Source organism: Musca domestica, unplaced genomic scaffold (assembly GCF_030504385.1).
Source record: "Musca domestica strain aabys unplaced genomic scaffold, Musca_domestica.polishedcontigs.V.1.1 4, whole genome shotgun sequence".
In the NCBI taxonomy this organism is placed as follows: Eukaryota; Metazoa; Arthropoda; class Insecta; order Diptera; family Muscidae; genus Musca; species Musca domestica.
The window spans coordinates 18,418,227-18,432,642 of NW_026712328.1; the positions used below are offsets into that span (position 1 = coordinate 18,418,227).

Sequence of the window (14,416 nt, forward strand, 5' to 3'; positions counted from 1 at the left end):
TAAAATAATGACACATTCATAACTTCAAAAATGTTTTTCCCAAGAATTTTTCTACAAAAATTTCGCATAAAAGACAAAAAAAGTACAAAACGTGGCATCAAAACTACAACCGTTAAATACGATACTGACGAATCTGTAAGGTCGGCTTTATTGGAGATATTAATTTATGTGATTTTTCTAATAACTACAACAATCGGTAAAATCTGAGGAAGATAAAATTATGGACTATAATTTGTATCCGCTTTTCGTATTTTTTTATTTCAGTGGCCACGGCATCACGTCACCTGTACATGTTCTATTTAAACCAAACTTTGGAAAAACTATTTACCGGACGAGAAATGGAAACGAATTATGGTGTGGAAGTTCGTTTTGAGGAACTGGTTACAACCGCTGATTGGTGGAGCTTTTTACAATATAAATTTCTGGATGATTTGCACGGTGAAATGTTGAGTTCCACGGAAAATGAAACATTTTCGTTAAATAATAAAACCAATGGCAAAGATGGATTGGCAAAATGGCAGAGGGTGGTATTAAAAGATAATATTCTTCTTGGACCGCCACGCTTAAGACAGATCCGTGTTAAAGAAAACACCTGTCATGTCAATGAAGCATTTGTGAGGTATTTTAACTCCTGCTATGGTGAATATGATAGAAAAATAGAAGATCGAAGTCCTGTTTATAAAAAGTAAGTACGTTTGTAATGATATTCGCACAACTATCGTTTTATGGTGGTACCAAACCAGACTGATTAAAAACTGCAGTATTTTTTACATGAAACTTACTGAACTCCGTTATTTCAAAATGAGAAGAAAAAGCTTGTTAGAACATATCACTGCCATGTTGAGAGGTTAAAGCAAATTGGTTAATTATTCATCATGTTATCAGAGTAATGATTATTTAAAATTATGACTTTTTGGGGAGTAGTATCCTAACCAGTAAACATTGTACATTTTCATACCAGTTATAATCAAAATATCAGGAAAACTTCAAATCTATTATAAGTGTTTTGATTATACAAAATGTTGATTCATTGTAGGGGACGGTTCTGTTTCAGCTTTCTATGAGAAATATGATTTCAGTTTGAACAAGTAAGAAAGCAGATAGTTCGGCCGCACCGAACTTTTATTACCATCCACCACTTGGAAGGAATTATTCTAAACACTGAATATCGGGTGGTACATTTATGTGGAGGCTATGCGAAAGCGGAAAAATACAGAACATCGGAAAGTAACATTATATCAGGCATATAGAAAGATGTGGACGTTCATGAAATTTTCTGTTATAGGAAGTGGTACCCATTACGAATTCTAAATTTAAAAACAATTCCGGTGAAATATTCTTCGAGCCTTCAGTGCATCTCAACAGAATTATATCAATCTACTTCATTTCTTTGGGAAGCTAGACTGATTTCCACAGACGAAAAGATGGACAGGGAGACGGAAGGACATGGCTAAATCGACATGGAATCTTATGCTGATCAAGAATACCGGGTGAGATAAAAAAAACTGCATCAAAATCACACATTTGGCACAAATTATGGCCTTCAAACGGCCAATGAAACCGTCACACGCAGCCCGAATTTTGCTCTGCGGTATTTTGGCCAATTCCCGGCGAAGCGATTGCTTGAGGTGATCGACACTTTGGTATTTTTTAGTGACAACCTTGCTTTCCAAAATACTCCAGACACAATAGTCCAACGGATTGGGATCCGAAGATTTTGGTGGACATTGGACCATTCTTGGGTGGGTAACCATTCCTGTAGGAATGTCCAAAGTCTGCGGCCAAATGTTTGCATGCCCAAGACTTTAATACACCCTCCAGAATATTTCCCGATAATTTTCGGCATTTATTCCTATGCCACGGTCGATTAATACGAACGGAGAGCGACCATCGGCTCTTATGGCGGCCCACACCATCACCATGGCCGCCGCTTGAGTTCTGGTGGCCAACTGAAGGTGCACATTTTCAGCTGACCTCTTTGGCAAGTAAACACGATCATTTTATTTGTTCACAAACTGCTGGACAACGAATGTTTTCTCATCGGAGAAAACCAAATTCCGTCCACTTCCTTGACGTCGGACTACGCTACCAGAATCATGGTAACGAGCGATGGGACGAGACACAAGATATTTATTCACATTTAAATGGTGGAGTGCTCCAACGATAGCCACTTGTGGTTTTCCATCCAAATACAAAGAAATCACACTATCACGCTTGAATTCCATCACGAATAACTTTGTTTCTAGAAAATTCTCAACAAAATACTTTTGTACGCTTGTAAACTATATAATGAACTGTCACTGGAATAATTTTAACAGCTGTCAGACGAGTGGCTTAGAAATAAAGTTGGTTGCAGTTTTTTCATCTCACCCTGTATGTATATTTTGTGGGGTTTAAAATGCTTGTTTCGAGGAGTTCGTCAGCTTTTAATCAAATTCGGTGAGAATCAGTTTTGGATCACATGACCAAGTTCAGACTAGACTAATGTGAGTAAGTTTGAAATATATTTACTTTACAGTAGTTTTAGTAACAGTAACATACGCTCTTTAACAGTCAAATAATATTTAAATTAGCTGTTACATATAATCTTAGCAGATCAAGCGAAATGTACATTTGTCCTCGATATAAAAAATACAATATTTTGCAGTTTAAAGTTGCAAATGCTGTATTAATCTGATTTGGAACTTTGTCAAAAAATTCAAGTCTAAATTGTTAATGTGAAACTTTTTTGCCAATTTTAACAGTACCAAATTTTACACCGTTTCACAATTAAATGTAAATCCAATACGAGGTGAAATTAAACGTTATTATGGCGCTGGTCATGTTCAAAACTTATCATACGAGAGAATGATAAATGAAGAGATTTTTGAGACATTGAAATCGTCAAAGTGGATAGATCGTGGTACAAGAATAGTAGTTGTAGAATTCGTTTTATTTAACTACAATTCGCTGATGTTCGATAATGTAAAGTGAGTAAAAAACTCCCCCAGCTTATAATAATTTCAGAAGCTATTTCCGATTACAAAGCAAATCTTAGTTACTATTGTCTATTTGTCATTTCAAGGTCTATTAACATATATGCAATAAACTAAATATGTAATCGGTATTGCCTCTACTAAATTATGACAAATAATTTGAAAAGAATTTAATTTATGTAAATTTATCTAATATCGTTTGTTAATGTAGAATATTGGCGGAACTACCACCAGTGGGGGGCATCGTAACCTCTCATCAATTTCAAGCAGTCAAGCTACATTCGATATGGTCAGATGCCGATTATAGCGTTTTTATAGCTGCCATAATATTTTATTTGATGACAACTTTCTATACTTTTGAAGAGATTGGTGAATTAATAACCATTGGAAGTGTGAAGTATTTAAAATCAGTTTGGAATTTGTTAGACATTTCGGTGTTGCTGGTGAGTATTTTAAAACAATAATTTAATTTAATCAGTTAAATTCAATCAATTCAATTTGAAATGCATACCACAATACCAATGGTATAATTTATTTATGTATTCACAATCATAAGTAGTATAAAAATGTATATAAGAGTAAAGCAGAGGGTTTCGTTTTCCGAAAAAAAATTGAATGGTCTAAAACAGTACTAGCATTCGAAAAACTAGAATTCTTAAACCAGGGTAACGGTCAGTTTAAAATTTCATATATACGAAATAACAAAAAAATTCAAAATTAAAATGTACTAAATACACTATGCCATTGCAAAGTGGTCCCTAACCGTGACAAAAATCAAAAACCTGAATGACACAAATTATTACTATAGCGCTGTAAATATTCTCATAACATATTCCATTTTATTATTCCAATAGCATTTGGTAACCCAAAGCAGAGAATGTTTTTTTTATGATTTTGGAAAAACTTAATGCATTCACTGCAGTATAGCAGTATAGTATGTTTAAAAATTAAATCACACCGAATGTTAGATTTTAATCTATAATTTTTAGAATGCACGTTATGGTTAATTGTGCTATCAATAGTTTTCGCTCAAAGACATTCAAATTTTCGCCACTCTCAAAATTTTTTTCATGATACTGCATTTGTGGTTCCTAATAGTGTTTCTAAATGTCTCTTAAACCATTAAAATTCGGCAAATATTGAGGTACATTTGTATGGGGCGTATGCAAAAACAGTTGGACTTTTTTCAATTGCCAATTTTCAGCACATCAATTTGTTACCCTATCTCAAGATTTAAATAGGTTGTAGGGTTGTATGGAAGATATATCAAGATGTGGACCATATTAACATTATTTGCAAAGACATCAGGTACCCAAAAAAAAAAAAACACTAAATGTCCAACTACAGTGCATTTTAATTTAAAATTGACCTAAAATCTTCATCCCTAAACGTGGACCAATCTTCACAATGTTTTTTAAATTATTTTTATTGGTTTGTATGAAAACATTTTTGTCACACCACCGTGCATTGTAGTGAACATAAATGGTTATTTTAAGTCTTGCATCTAGAAGCTGTCGGCCAATAATTTTTGTGTGCGCTCCTGAAGAAGTCCGATATAAATATTACTTCGAATCAAGTTAGGATTGTATCATGTATTCGCTCGTTTTATATGAGTTGAGCAAAGTTTGGGTAATATCTAGCTATGTAATTATAATACGGAATGTTGACCTTTCGGGATCTTTAAATCGATCTAAAGTTACAGTGTGTTACGTTTGAGCTTACCGCTCCCTTCAGACAGTATGACATTAACTATTTGTTAAGGCAACTGTGAAATATATATAAGAAATATAAGAAATTTGAAGAAAATCGGAGACTAAGTTCACTGTTACGATTGGCCAATTATGAAGAATATGGGGTACTCCTATCGTCCAATATGAGATTCCCACTTTCGTTTGGAAAAAAATTGAGTCTTTGTGGGACAGGTATCAGAAGGATACCAAGAACATGGTTAGATTTCGTCCAAAGATACCTATTATCTAAAGTCGTTATTGCGATGAAGCATATGTTGACCGTATGAAATGATTTAAAACCTCAGTATCCATAAGGTCAGTATCCATAAGGATGAGGATATAATCCTAAAAGTGAAATACCTTCAAACAAATAGTAACAAGTTGTAACGATTTTGGTATGGGCCGCCATAACAGCCGGTTGTCGCTCTCCGCTCGTATTAATCGACCATGGCATTTTGGCCGCAGACCTTGGACATTCCAACAGGACACAGGATCATCGCACTCAGCACGCGCCATCCAAGAATGGATACAAAATGAGGTTCCTCCCTTCATTCCCAGCGCACAATGGCCACCAAAATCTCCGGATACCAATCCGTTGGAATATTGTGTCTGGAGTATTTAGGAAAGCAAGGTTGGCACTAAAAAATACCAAAGTGTCGATTACCTCAAGCAAGCGCTTCGAGTAACGTGTAACGGTTTCATTGGCAGTTTGAAGGTCATAATTCGTGTCAAAGGTGACCAATTCGAACAAATCTAAACTTAATCTAAAATTTGATGCTATTTCCGACATATTTTAATTTCATTCAATAAAATTTAAAAAAAATTATGGCGTCACCCTGTAAATGTTTATGGTTTACGAGTAGCTCAACTAAATATGCATAGAGGTGCAAAGCATCATATAGTTTGCCCGCCCTTCTTTTCATCTTTCGTCAATGGTTAAAATATGAAATTAGTGTCCATTTTTTCGCAAACATCAATCTCATATAATCTCAATATTAGAACTGATGTCAACTACCGTCAAGTTGTTTTGGTACCTCCGCTCCAAAACTCAAAAATTGACCAAACTACAAGCTTAGATCAAATAATACGTTGAGGGTATATATCGTCAGCACTTTCTAACTTGTTTTTGTGAAACTATATATGTTTAAACGAAATTGTGTAAGGTTGACCCCAAATTATATACTCACTTGCTGATTTCAAGTCAATTCGACTGATGAATTGTGTCAATTTGGTAAAAAAAATGTTGACAAAACTCGAATAGTAATTTATCTCAAAAATCATTTCGTATAGAAAAAAGATATGGTGAATTAATAGTCTCCCATAAATCTCTTGACCAAATTTTATTTATGCTTACAAAACCTTGATGTAAATATATTTATTCTTCAATATTTTAGATGTCATATTTATCCCTAATCTACAACATGTTCCACCATAAATATTTGAATGGTATTCTGGAGAAGTCAAAAGAAAATCCCAATCATTTTTGGAGTATTGACAAAATATGCTTTTGGAATCTCTTGTACATTGATATGATGGGTATATGTGTATTTTTGGTGTGGATCAAAATCTTCAAATATATTAGCATCAATAAAACAATGTTGCAATTTAGTACCACTTTAAAGAGGGTAAATATGTAAAGTCGACAAACAACATTAAAATATAAAGATACAAACTTTACGTTGCAGTGTGCCAAGGATTTGTGCGGCTTTGCAGTTATGTTCTTTATTGTTTTCCTGGCCTATGCCCAGCTCGGTCTTTTAATATTTGGCACCAGTCATCCTGATTTTAGAGAATTTGGCATTTCAATTATAACGCTGATGCGTATGTTTTTGGGCGATTTCGAATATGAATTGATTGAAGAGGCCAATCATATTTTGGGGCCTATTTATTTCTTGAGTTATGTTCTGTTTGTGTTCTTCATTTTGCTGGTAAGTTTTAGATTTCAATTAAATAATAATTACAATATACAATTATGTAATTTTCATGAAATGTATGGAACATTGATTTTAATCATTTTCCTTTTTTCTAAAGAACATGTTTCTGGCAATAATAAACGACACTTATGGCACTGTAAAAGATGAAGTGAATCAGGGGTACTCCAAGTTTGGCCCATACTTGGCGAAAATACTTCAAAAATGCTTTTGGTGGAGGAAAAAAGATCCAGAACATAATATATTAAAACACACTAACGATTCTAAGGGTCAGTTATCGCTCAAGGACAGCAACGGCCATAGCTCAGATACATTTTACCCTATGACAAATGAAGGTTCTTTGCCTGAAGATGACACTTTACGTTTACGCATAAGTGAATTGATTAGAGAGTGAGACTTAAGTCTTTGTAAAATTATTGCTCACTGTCTGTATGTATTTTTAGATATTTCGAATATCTGCCTTTTAATGAAAATCGTCTGCAACGTGTTCACTTAAATGCAAAGGAAAATGATGACATACGACGGTAAGTAAAATTGTATCTTCTGAGAGGTTTATACTGTGTTCTAAGTTAATTCAGCCTTGCTCATCCGTCTGTAAACATATTACTCAACTCTATCTTGGCTCTGTAGAATCGTTGGAAACAGAAATGGTCCCATATTTTCTATGTATGGCTTCTCTTGGATTTTAGCAACAACCTTCTATCGAATTTTCTGTAAGTCATCAGTTTGTGTGTGTTTTAACTACATTTTTATACCCTCCGCCTTGGAAAGGAGGGAATATTAACTTTGTTATTCAGTTTGTAACATGTCTAAATATTCGTCGTAAACCCCATAATGTATATATATTCAAAATCAGCATAAAATTCTAAGTTGATTTAACGACGTACGTCTGTCTGTCTGTTGAAATCACGATACAGCCCACATTATTTGGCTTAGAGCGCCAATTTAGCAGGGCAATTTGTATTGTATCTGGGATGGTTGGTATTGAAAATGAGATATATCGGTCCACGTTTTGGTATAGTCCCCATATAACGGTACCTCCTGATATTCGGTATTTTGACGATTTATGCCACATTTTTTCACGGATTTGTCTGAAAATTGATATTTTTAGGTCATAACGGGTCCTAGTTCGTGTGGCGAGATATTACATGTATAGGTCCACGCTTTGGTATAGCCCCATATAAGGGTACCTCCCGATATTCGGTATTTTGATTATTTTTGCCACATTTTTTCACGGATTTGTCAAAAAATTGGTATTTGTTGGTCATAAAAGGTTCCAGCTCCGGTGGCGAAACATAGCATGTATGGGTCCACGATTTGGTATAGCCCGCATATAGCGGTAACTCCCGATATTCGATATTTTGACGGTTTTCGTCAGATTTTTTCACCGATTTGTCTAAAAATTGATATTTTTAGGTCATAATGGGTCCTAGTTCGTGTGGCGAAACATTGTATGTATAGGTCCACGTTTTGGTGTAGTCCCCATATAACGGTACCTCCCGATGTTCGGGTTTTTGATGGTTTTTGACACATTTTTTCACGGATTTCTCGAAAAATTGGTAGTTTTTGGTCATAATGAGTCCCAGTTCGTGTGGCGAATCATTTAATTATAGGTCCAAGTTTTGGTATAGTCCCCATATAACGCTACCTCCCGATATTCGGTATTGTGATGATTTTTGTCACATTTTTCACGGATTTTTCTGAAAATTGGTATTTGTAGGACATAATGGGTACTAGCTCCTTTGGCGAAAAATTCCATTTATAGATCCAAAATTTGATATAGCCCCCATATAACGGTACCTTCCGATATTCGGTATTTAAATGGTTTTTGTCACATTTCTTCGCGGATTAGTCTAGAAATTGGTATTTTTTGGTCGTAATGGGTTCTAGCTCTTTTGGCGATACATTGTATGTATAGGTCCACGTTTTTGTATAGCCCCATATAGCCTATTTCCCGATATTCGGTATTTTGATGATTTTTGGAACATTTTCCCATAAATATGTCTAAAAATTGGTATATAGGCTCTAATGCTTCCTTTACCCTAAGGTAGAGTGTATTAAAAGTTTGGCCCGGCCGAACTTAATGTTTTTTTTACTTGTTCAATATAAATTTTTCTTTCAAATACATAATAACATAAATAACATATACCACACAAATGCAGGATTTCTGTACTCATAGGCACGTGTAAATTAAAGTTAATTGTTACCCTCCAAATGATGGAAGAATTGAACTTGCGATCATCTGTGAGCTTGTCTAACCAAAAATGTAGTTTGCCTAACCAAATATGTACGTTTTTATGAGCATGTAACTGTAAACCCGGTAAACTTTTCGTATTTTGCATGTTTATTCCCATACTATGTTATAACAAATAACTTTGTCATTACATTTATAACTCCTCAAAATGCTGATGTTAAAGCCAACAAAGTATATATATTCTTGATCATCGTAAATTTCTAATTGGATTTAGCGATGTCCACCTTGTTCTTGCTGTCTATCTGTTGTAATCGTTATCTTTCGAACGAATTGAGATAGAAGTCAAAAATATTTACACTGGAGTATTTTGACTCTAGGCAGAATAAGTACGTAAGTGGGCAATGTCGTTTCTAGTTTTCGTATAGCCTCTACATATCTCCGATAAGCCGCATCTTAGATTACATCTCACATTCTAACAGAATAGTTTATAATTCGGCTCATAGATTTATTAACGGGTTCTACCTCCAGTAGCAAAACATTATCTATATAGGCCCACATTTTCCTGGTACTTCAAAATGTTCGGTATTTTCACGGCTTAGATCGCATTTTCTAACATCATTTTAACATAATCATACCGCAATATATGTTTGCTTAAATACATATTGGCTTGTATTATGATGAGGTTCCAAAGAAGTGGGCCAATTTTGTCCATTTCGTATCTGTCCTAAGTCTAACATACATGTGCCAGAGTTGGACTACATCTACTTCTTTGTTCAACTTTACAAGAGATATATAATATTTTTTTGGAAAATGTAGAAATGTGCGTTAGGTTCCAGGTATATTGGACCGTAGTATTTCACTTCATCAAATAATGAAACAAAATATTGGGATGTACAAAATCTGAAGAAAATCTAACATTTATTTCCAAGTTTATGCCAATTATTCTTAAACAAAGGTATCAAAAGGAGTGAACCTATAAATTCCATATTCACATCAGATCTTGTGCCAATAAAATATTGGAGTGTTAGAAATTTAACGAGAATCGTATGCTTACTTCGCATTTATAAGCGTTTTGATTATTCGAAATTTTCACATCAAATCTTGTGTTTGAAAAATAGAAATATTGGGAAGCGTGCAATTTGAAGTGAGAGTTATAATTATTCAAAACTATGGTCCACTCCAAAAGGAGTTGTCTGACATATTTCTTCTTCCCACCTGATTATGTGCTGATAGAAATATTGGGTTGTGAAAAATTCGAAAACAATCGGAAGCTCATTTCGCGTTTTATGAGCTTCAAAGTCATTCAACATTTTGACCTCTTTGTGGGGAGGTACCAGAAGGGGTGGACCGATATATTCCATCTTCACCCAAAACTTGTGCTAATAAAAATATAGTTTATTTCGTATTCTAAAAGTTTGACCCTTTGTGTGGAAGCTACATGATGGAGTGGGTTAATATTGTCCGTTTTCGCACCCGACATAGCACTGATACAAATATTGGGACTTGTAAAATTTGAACAAAATTGGGTGATACATTCATATTCTATGCGAAAAATGATTTTCTGTGAAATATTGACCTTTTGTGGGGGAGGTTCCAGAAAGAGTGAATATATGTGTCCTATCTCCGAACTCGATCTATGTTTAACAATAATATTACGATGTGACAAGTTTGTATCAAATCAGATACTCCAGTCACACAGAGAGACGGACGGTCATAAAACCCTAGATCGACTTCAAATGTCCTGAAGCGGATTTGATTCAAGCACGTTTTGGTTGTATCAAATGATATATACGCTCTGTAGCTATATGACTGAGTGTATAATAGTTGTATTTAAAGTTTTTAATGGGTTCTATCTCCTGTGGCAGAACTTTGTCTATATAGGTACACATTTTCTAAAAGCTTCATATAAAACGACCTACCGATATTTGGACGATTTAAGCTACATTTTCAAACGAAATTGCTTTAAATTCGGTGTGTAGAGATTGTAATACATTCTGTCTTCTTTGACAAAATACAGCAGTTCAAATTCGAAGATGGGCTGTATCGGTCCACGGTATCTTATAGCCACCATATGACAGTACCTCCGATATTCGGTATTTTGATGATTTTAGCCACATTCTTGAATGAAATTGTTTGAAATCCTACACAAGGAGTTCCTTGTGAGCACTTTACCCCCTGAAAGAGAATTATCTTTATAGGTCCACGATATCACATAGCCCCTATATAAAGTTACCCCCGATACTAGAAATTTTGATGATTTTAGTCACATTTTTAACGGAATTGTCTGAAGATCCACACAAGGAGTTCCTCGTGTTCTTTGGACATTTTTTAAGTTTCTTCCAAATGGTGGAGGGTATAAAAAGTTCGGGCCGGCCGAAAATAGCTGTTTTTTACTTGTTACTTGTTTAATTTGCTATTTTACAATTTTACAATTACTTTAGCAGAAAACCGGTACCATCGACTTTACGGCATTTTAAAGACTTTTTGCCAACCGATTTCACTAGTAATAATTGAATTAGAACCAATTAAAATTTCGGTCCGGCTGAACCTAACGCGTTTTTACTTGTTTCTAAGACAAAAGTAATGAGATTTTGGTATAAAATTTACAAGATAAACTTTATTTTTATTAAGTAACGACAACACAATTTGTGTATGTCTGACTTCGAAACTTATTGTCGCTGTTTGGAATTACGAACTCAAATTTGGAAATACGAATTGAATTAGAAAGTACGAAGAGTTTGCCGATGCAGATATAACCTTTGTTGGAAGCTTGGTAAATAATTGCAACCTGTAACATATCCTTGTTAAAACGATACCAAAATGTGCTTATTAGGCCTATTATTCAGCAATGGTAATACGGAAACTACTTCGTCGGCATTATTTCTGACTTATTTGTTATGAAGAAAGTAATGTCAGATATATGTCCATATCGGAGAGACCCGAAACCCAGGCATACCGCTTACGTCTCTGGATGGCAGTTCGTACTTGCTTAACTCTCTTGATTCCTCACTTGTTCCATCTGTGGTATGATCTTGTAATATTTTAACAGAATTGCAAACAATTAATTTACAATTAAATAAAGCTGAAAAGTCCAATGCTTTTTAATTGACAATAAGTTTCAATAAGCCAGTAATAGTTAAATACAGTAAAGTTACTTATTGATTTCATAAAAAATACAATTGTCTTAATTTCCCTTTAAAGATTTTATCGAACATCCGTCTCTACTTCATTTACCCGACGTGACCAATTTGTTTCAATTTATAACAAACCAAATGCTCTAATTGCAGTTTAACAAATCGCATAACGTTGCTGGAAGATGTTCTGGAGCAACTAATTGCAGACATGGATCTCATTTTACGAAACATAGAAGGAAAGCAGAAACGAATCAGTAAAAAGGAATGAAACATACAATGTTCATATAAAATTGTTCATGATTTAAATGGGCACGATGTTCAGTTGTATGAAGTTTTATTATTAATTGTTCTTTATAGTTTATAAATTTTAATATAATAAAACAAGTAGATTACGATGAAATATTTTGTTATAATAATAACTATTAGTTTCTTTGCAGTAGAAATCGAAATCCAGACGTAAAAATGTGAATTGTAATTTTCCAAATATATAGGGTAAGTTTACCAGTAGTCGGCACTTTTAGAATTTTCGATTTTTCAATCTTTCAACACTCTGAGTGTAATCTTTCAATTGCAGAAAAATAAAGTTTTTCAGATTTCAAATTTAGTTTACTTTTCGAAATAATAAACAACAATTGAATTTGCTTTTATTAAATTGACAAAATGTGCAATTTTACCAAAATAGAAGTATTTTGCCAGTAGTCGGCACCATTTTCCAATGCTCGGCATGTCTATTTGCCAGTAGTCGGCATATGGTATTTCAGTAAAAAAATATTATTTTGTATATTTATATTTGTAAATAATGCTGTATTACTAATTCACAGAATTTGAAATTAATTTCGTTTTTAAATAGTGTTTAATTATCATTCTAAACCAAATATATGTAGAAAATAAAGAATAGTATGTTTACCTTCAGAAACGTATGGATTTTCAATTAAAATAAATAAAAAAGCAAAAAATACCATTCTTGTATTTGGAATTTGTGAATTGATCTTTTTCCTTTGGATATCCAACATTTTTTTCAAAAATGCCACCGCTGTCTAAATCGTCAAATAGCTGATTTAAAAAAAAACCTACTTAATTTAGAAAAGTTGGTCAAAAAGCACAAATAAAAGCAACTGCCGACTCAAAACTAGTTTTTTATTTGAGTAGTTATTAGATTATTTTTAGTACTTTTCTCAAGTTTTGGTGAAACTGGTCAAATATGACATTTTTCTAGTAATCGACACCCCTGCCGACTACTGGAAATCTCTTTTTTTTTGTTCCTAATGTCGGCATTAAATTATATAACAGAAAAATGCTTGACTTGTATTTTTTTAAGTTATAAAAAGATCTTTAGACTGTTATTTACTATTGTAAAATATTTCTGATTCCAAAAGTATTAAATTTAATGTACTTAAATTGATTATTAAGTTGACGCCACCACTATTTTTTCTTTACAAACAAGCACTTCGCACGGGTTGGAAGACACTCACTGACGAAAACCGTTATTCTCTCGTAATAAATGATCGGAGCTCATTGTTTTTTTACAGAAAGAGAGCAGAGAACACTGTTGACGATTTTTTGCAATTATTTCATTATTTGGTCAATACTATTCTTAGTTATTTAAGATTAAATTTCAAAACTGCCGACTACTGGGACATGCCGAACTTAGGCGCACTTACCCTATAAATCCATTACTCCAACTATTCATTATTGCATTAAAATTGATGAAATTTCCACTGTTTAAAATTATATCCCTATGTCGATAAAAGAGGAATATGTTTATTGCTTTTATCGTTTGTTTGTAATTTATAGACTTAACAACCTCTAAACAGATTTTCCTGCAAATATACTAAAGCATCGTCTGAAAGTAAAATAGGCTATATAACTTTTCGAAATTCCACTAGGATCTGGAAATATAGCACCAGAATCCGAATTATCTCCAAAAAATTAGATTATGTATGCATATATCTACTTACCGCATACATATAAAATCTCCAAATTTGGCATGTGTATCGAAATTCGGTAAAAAAAATATTTGCCAAATTATATTGAAATCGATTCAAATTTTATTGTAGCTCCCATATATGTTTTCGGCCGAATTCATGTATTTCATACACCAAACACGATATATACATATATGTCCAATTCCAATGATATTCGGAATGAATGACGGAATACGGTACAGGTATATATTTGCAAAATTATATTGACATCAGCTCAGATTTAGCTCCCATATTTATATATGTATTTCATGCATGGCATGTATATAAGTATGACAAATTTCAATAAAATTTGTTATGTGTGATGGAATTTGGTGTAAATATTAATTTGTCATATAATATTAAAATCGGTGGTGACCGATTTTGTATATTTGATGCACCAATAACGTTATGTATCACCAAATTCATTGGAATTTGGAACATGTGACGGAATCTGGTCTACAAATAAATTTGTCAAATTATATTGAAAA

The 14,416-nt window shown here is 33.5% G+C and overlaps 1 protein-coding gene across 4 annotated transcripts; it reads left to right on the forward strand.

Moving 5' to 3' along the window:
• Positions 1-12,364, forward strand: LOC101891186 (polycystin-2-like protein 1). Of its 4 annotated transcripts, XM_059126773.1 has the most exons (10): positions 1-196; positions 265-685; positions 2,745-2,969; positions 3,187-3,418; positions 6,100-6,330; positions 6,391-6,633; positions 6,737-7,026; positions 7,080-7,160; positions 7,267-7,349; positions 12,118-12,208. In XM_059126773.1, exons 1-10 carry the CDS (start codon positions 31-33, stop codon positions 12,120-12,122), a joined length of 1,977 nt encoding a protein of 658 aa, XP_058982756.1. In that variant the 5' UTR covers positions 1-30; the 3' UTR covers positions 12,123-12,208. The 4 variants fall into 4 exon arrangements, with proteins under 4 accessions (XP_058982756.1, XP_058982755.1, XP_058982757.1 ...); XM_059126772.1 differs by lacking the exon at positions 7,267-7,349 and having other exon boundaries at positions 12,118-12,364; XM_059126774.1 differs by lacking the exon at positions 7,267-7,349 and having other exon boundaries at positions 6,737-7,010.
• Positions 12,365-14,416: the final 2,052 nt, after the last annotated feature.

Bases quoted from the DNA above. Each gene is read 5' to 3' on its own strand.
- LOC101891186 (XM_059126772.1), top strand. From the start codon at position 31: ATGTTTTTCCCAAGAATTTTTCTACAAAAATTTCGCATAAAAGACAAA. The intron at 6,331-6,390 runs GTAAATATGTAA...TTTACGTTGCAG, and splicing joins TTAGTACCACTTTAAAGAGG to TGTGCCAAGGATTTGTGCGG. The intron at 7,027-7,079 runs GTGAGACTTAAG...ATGTATTTTTAG, and splicing joins ATAAGTGAATTGATTAGAGA to ATATTTCGAATATCTGCCTT.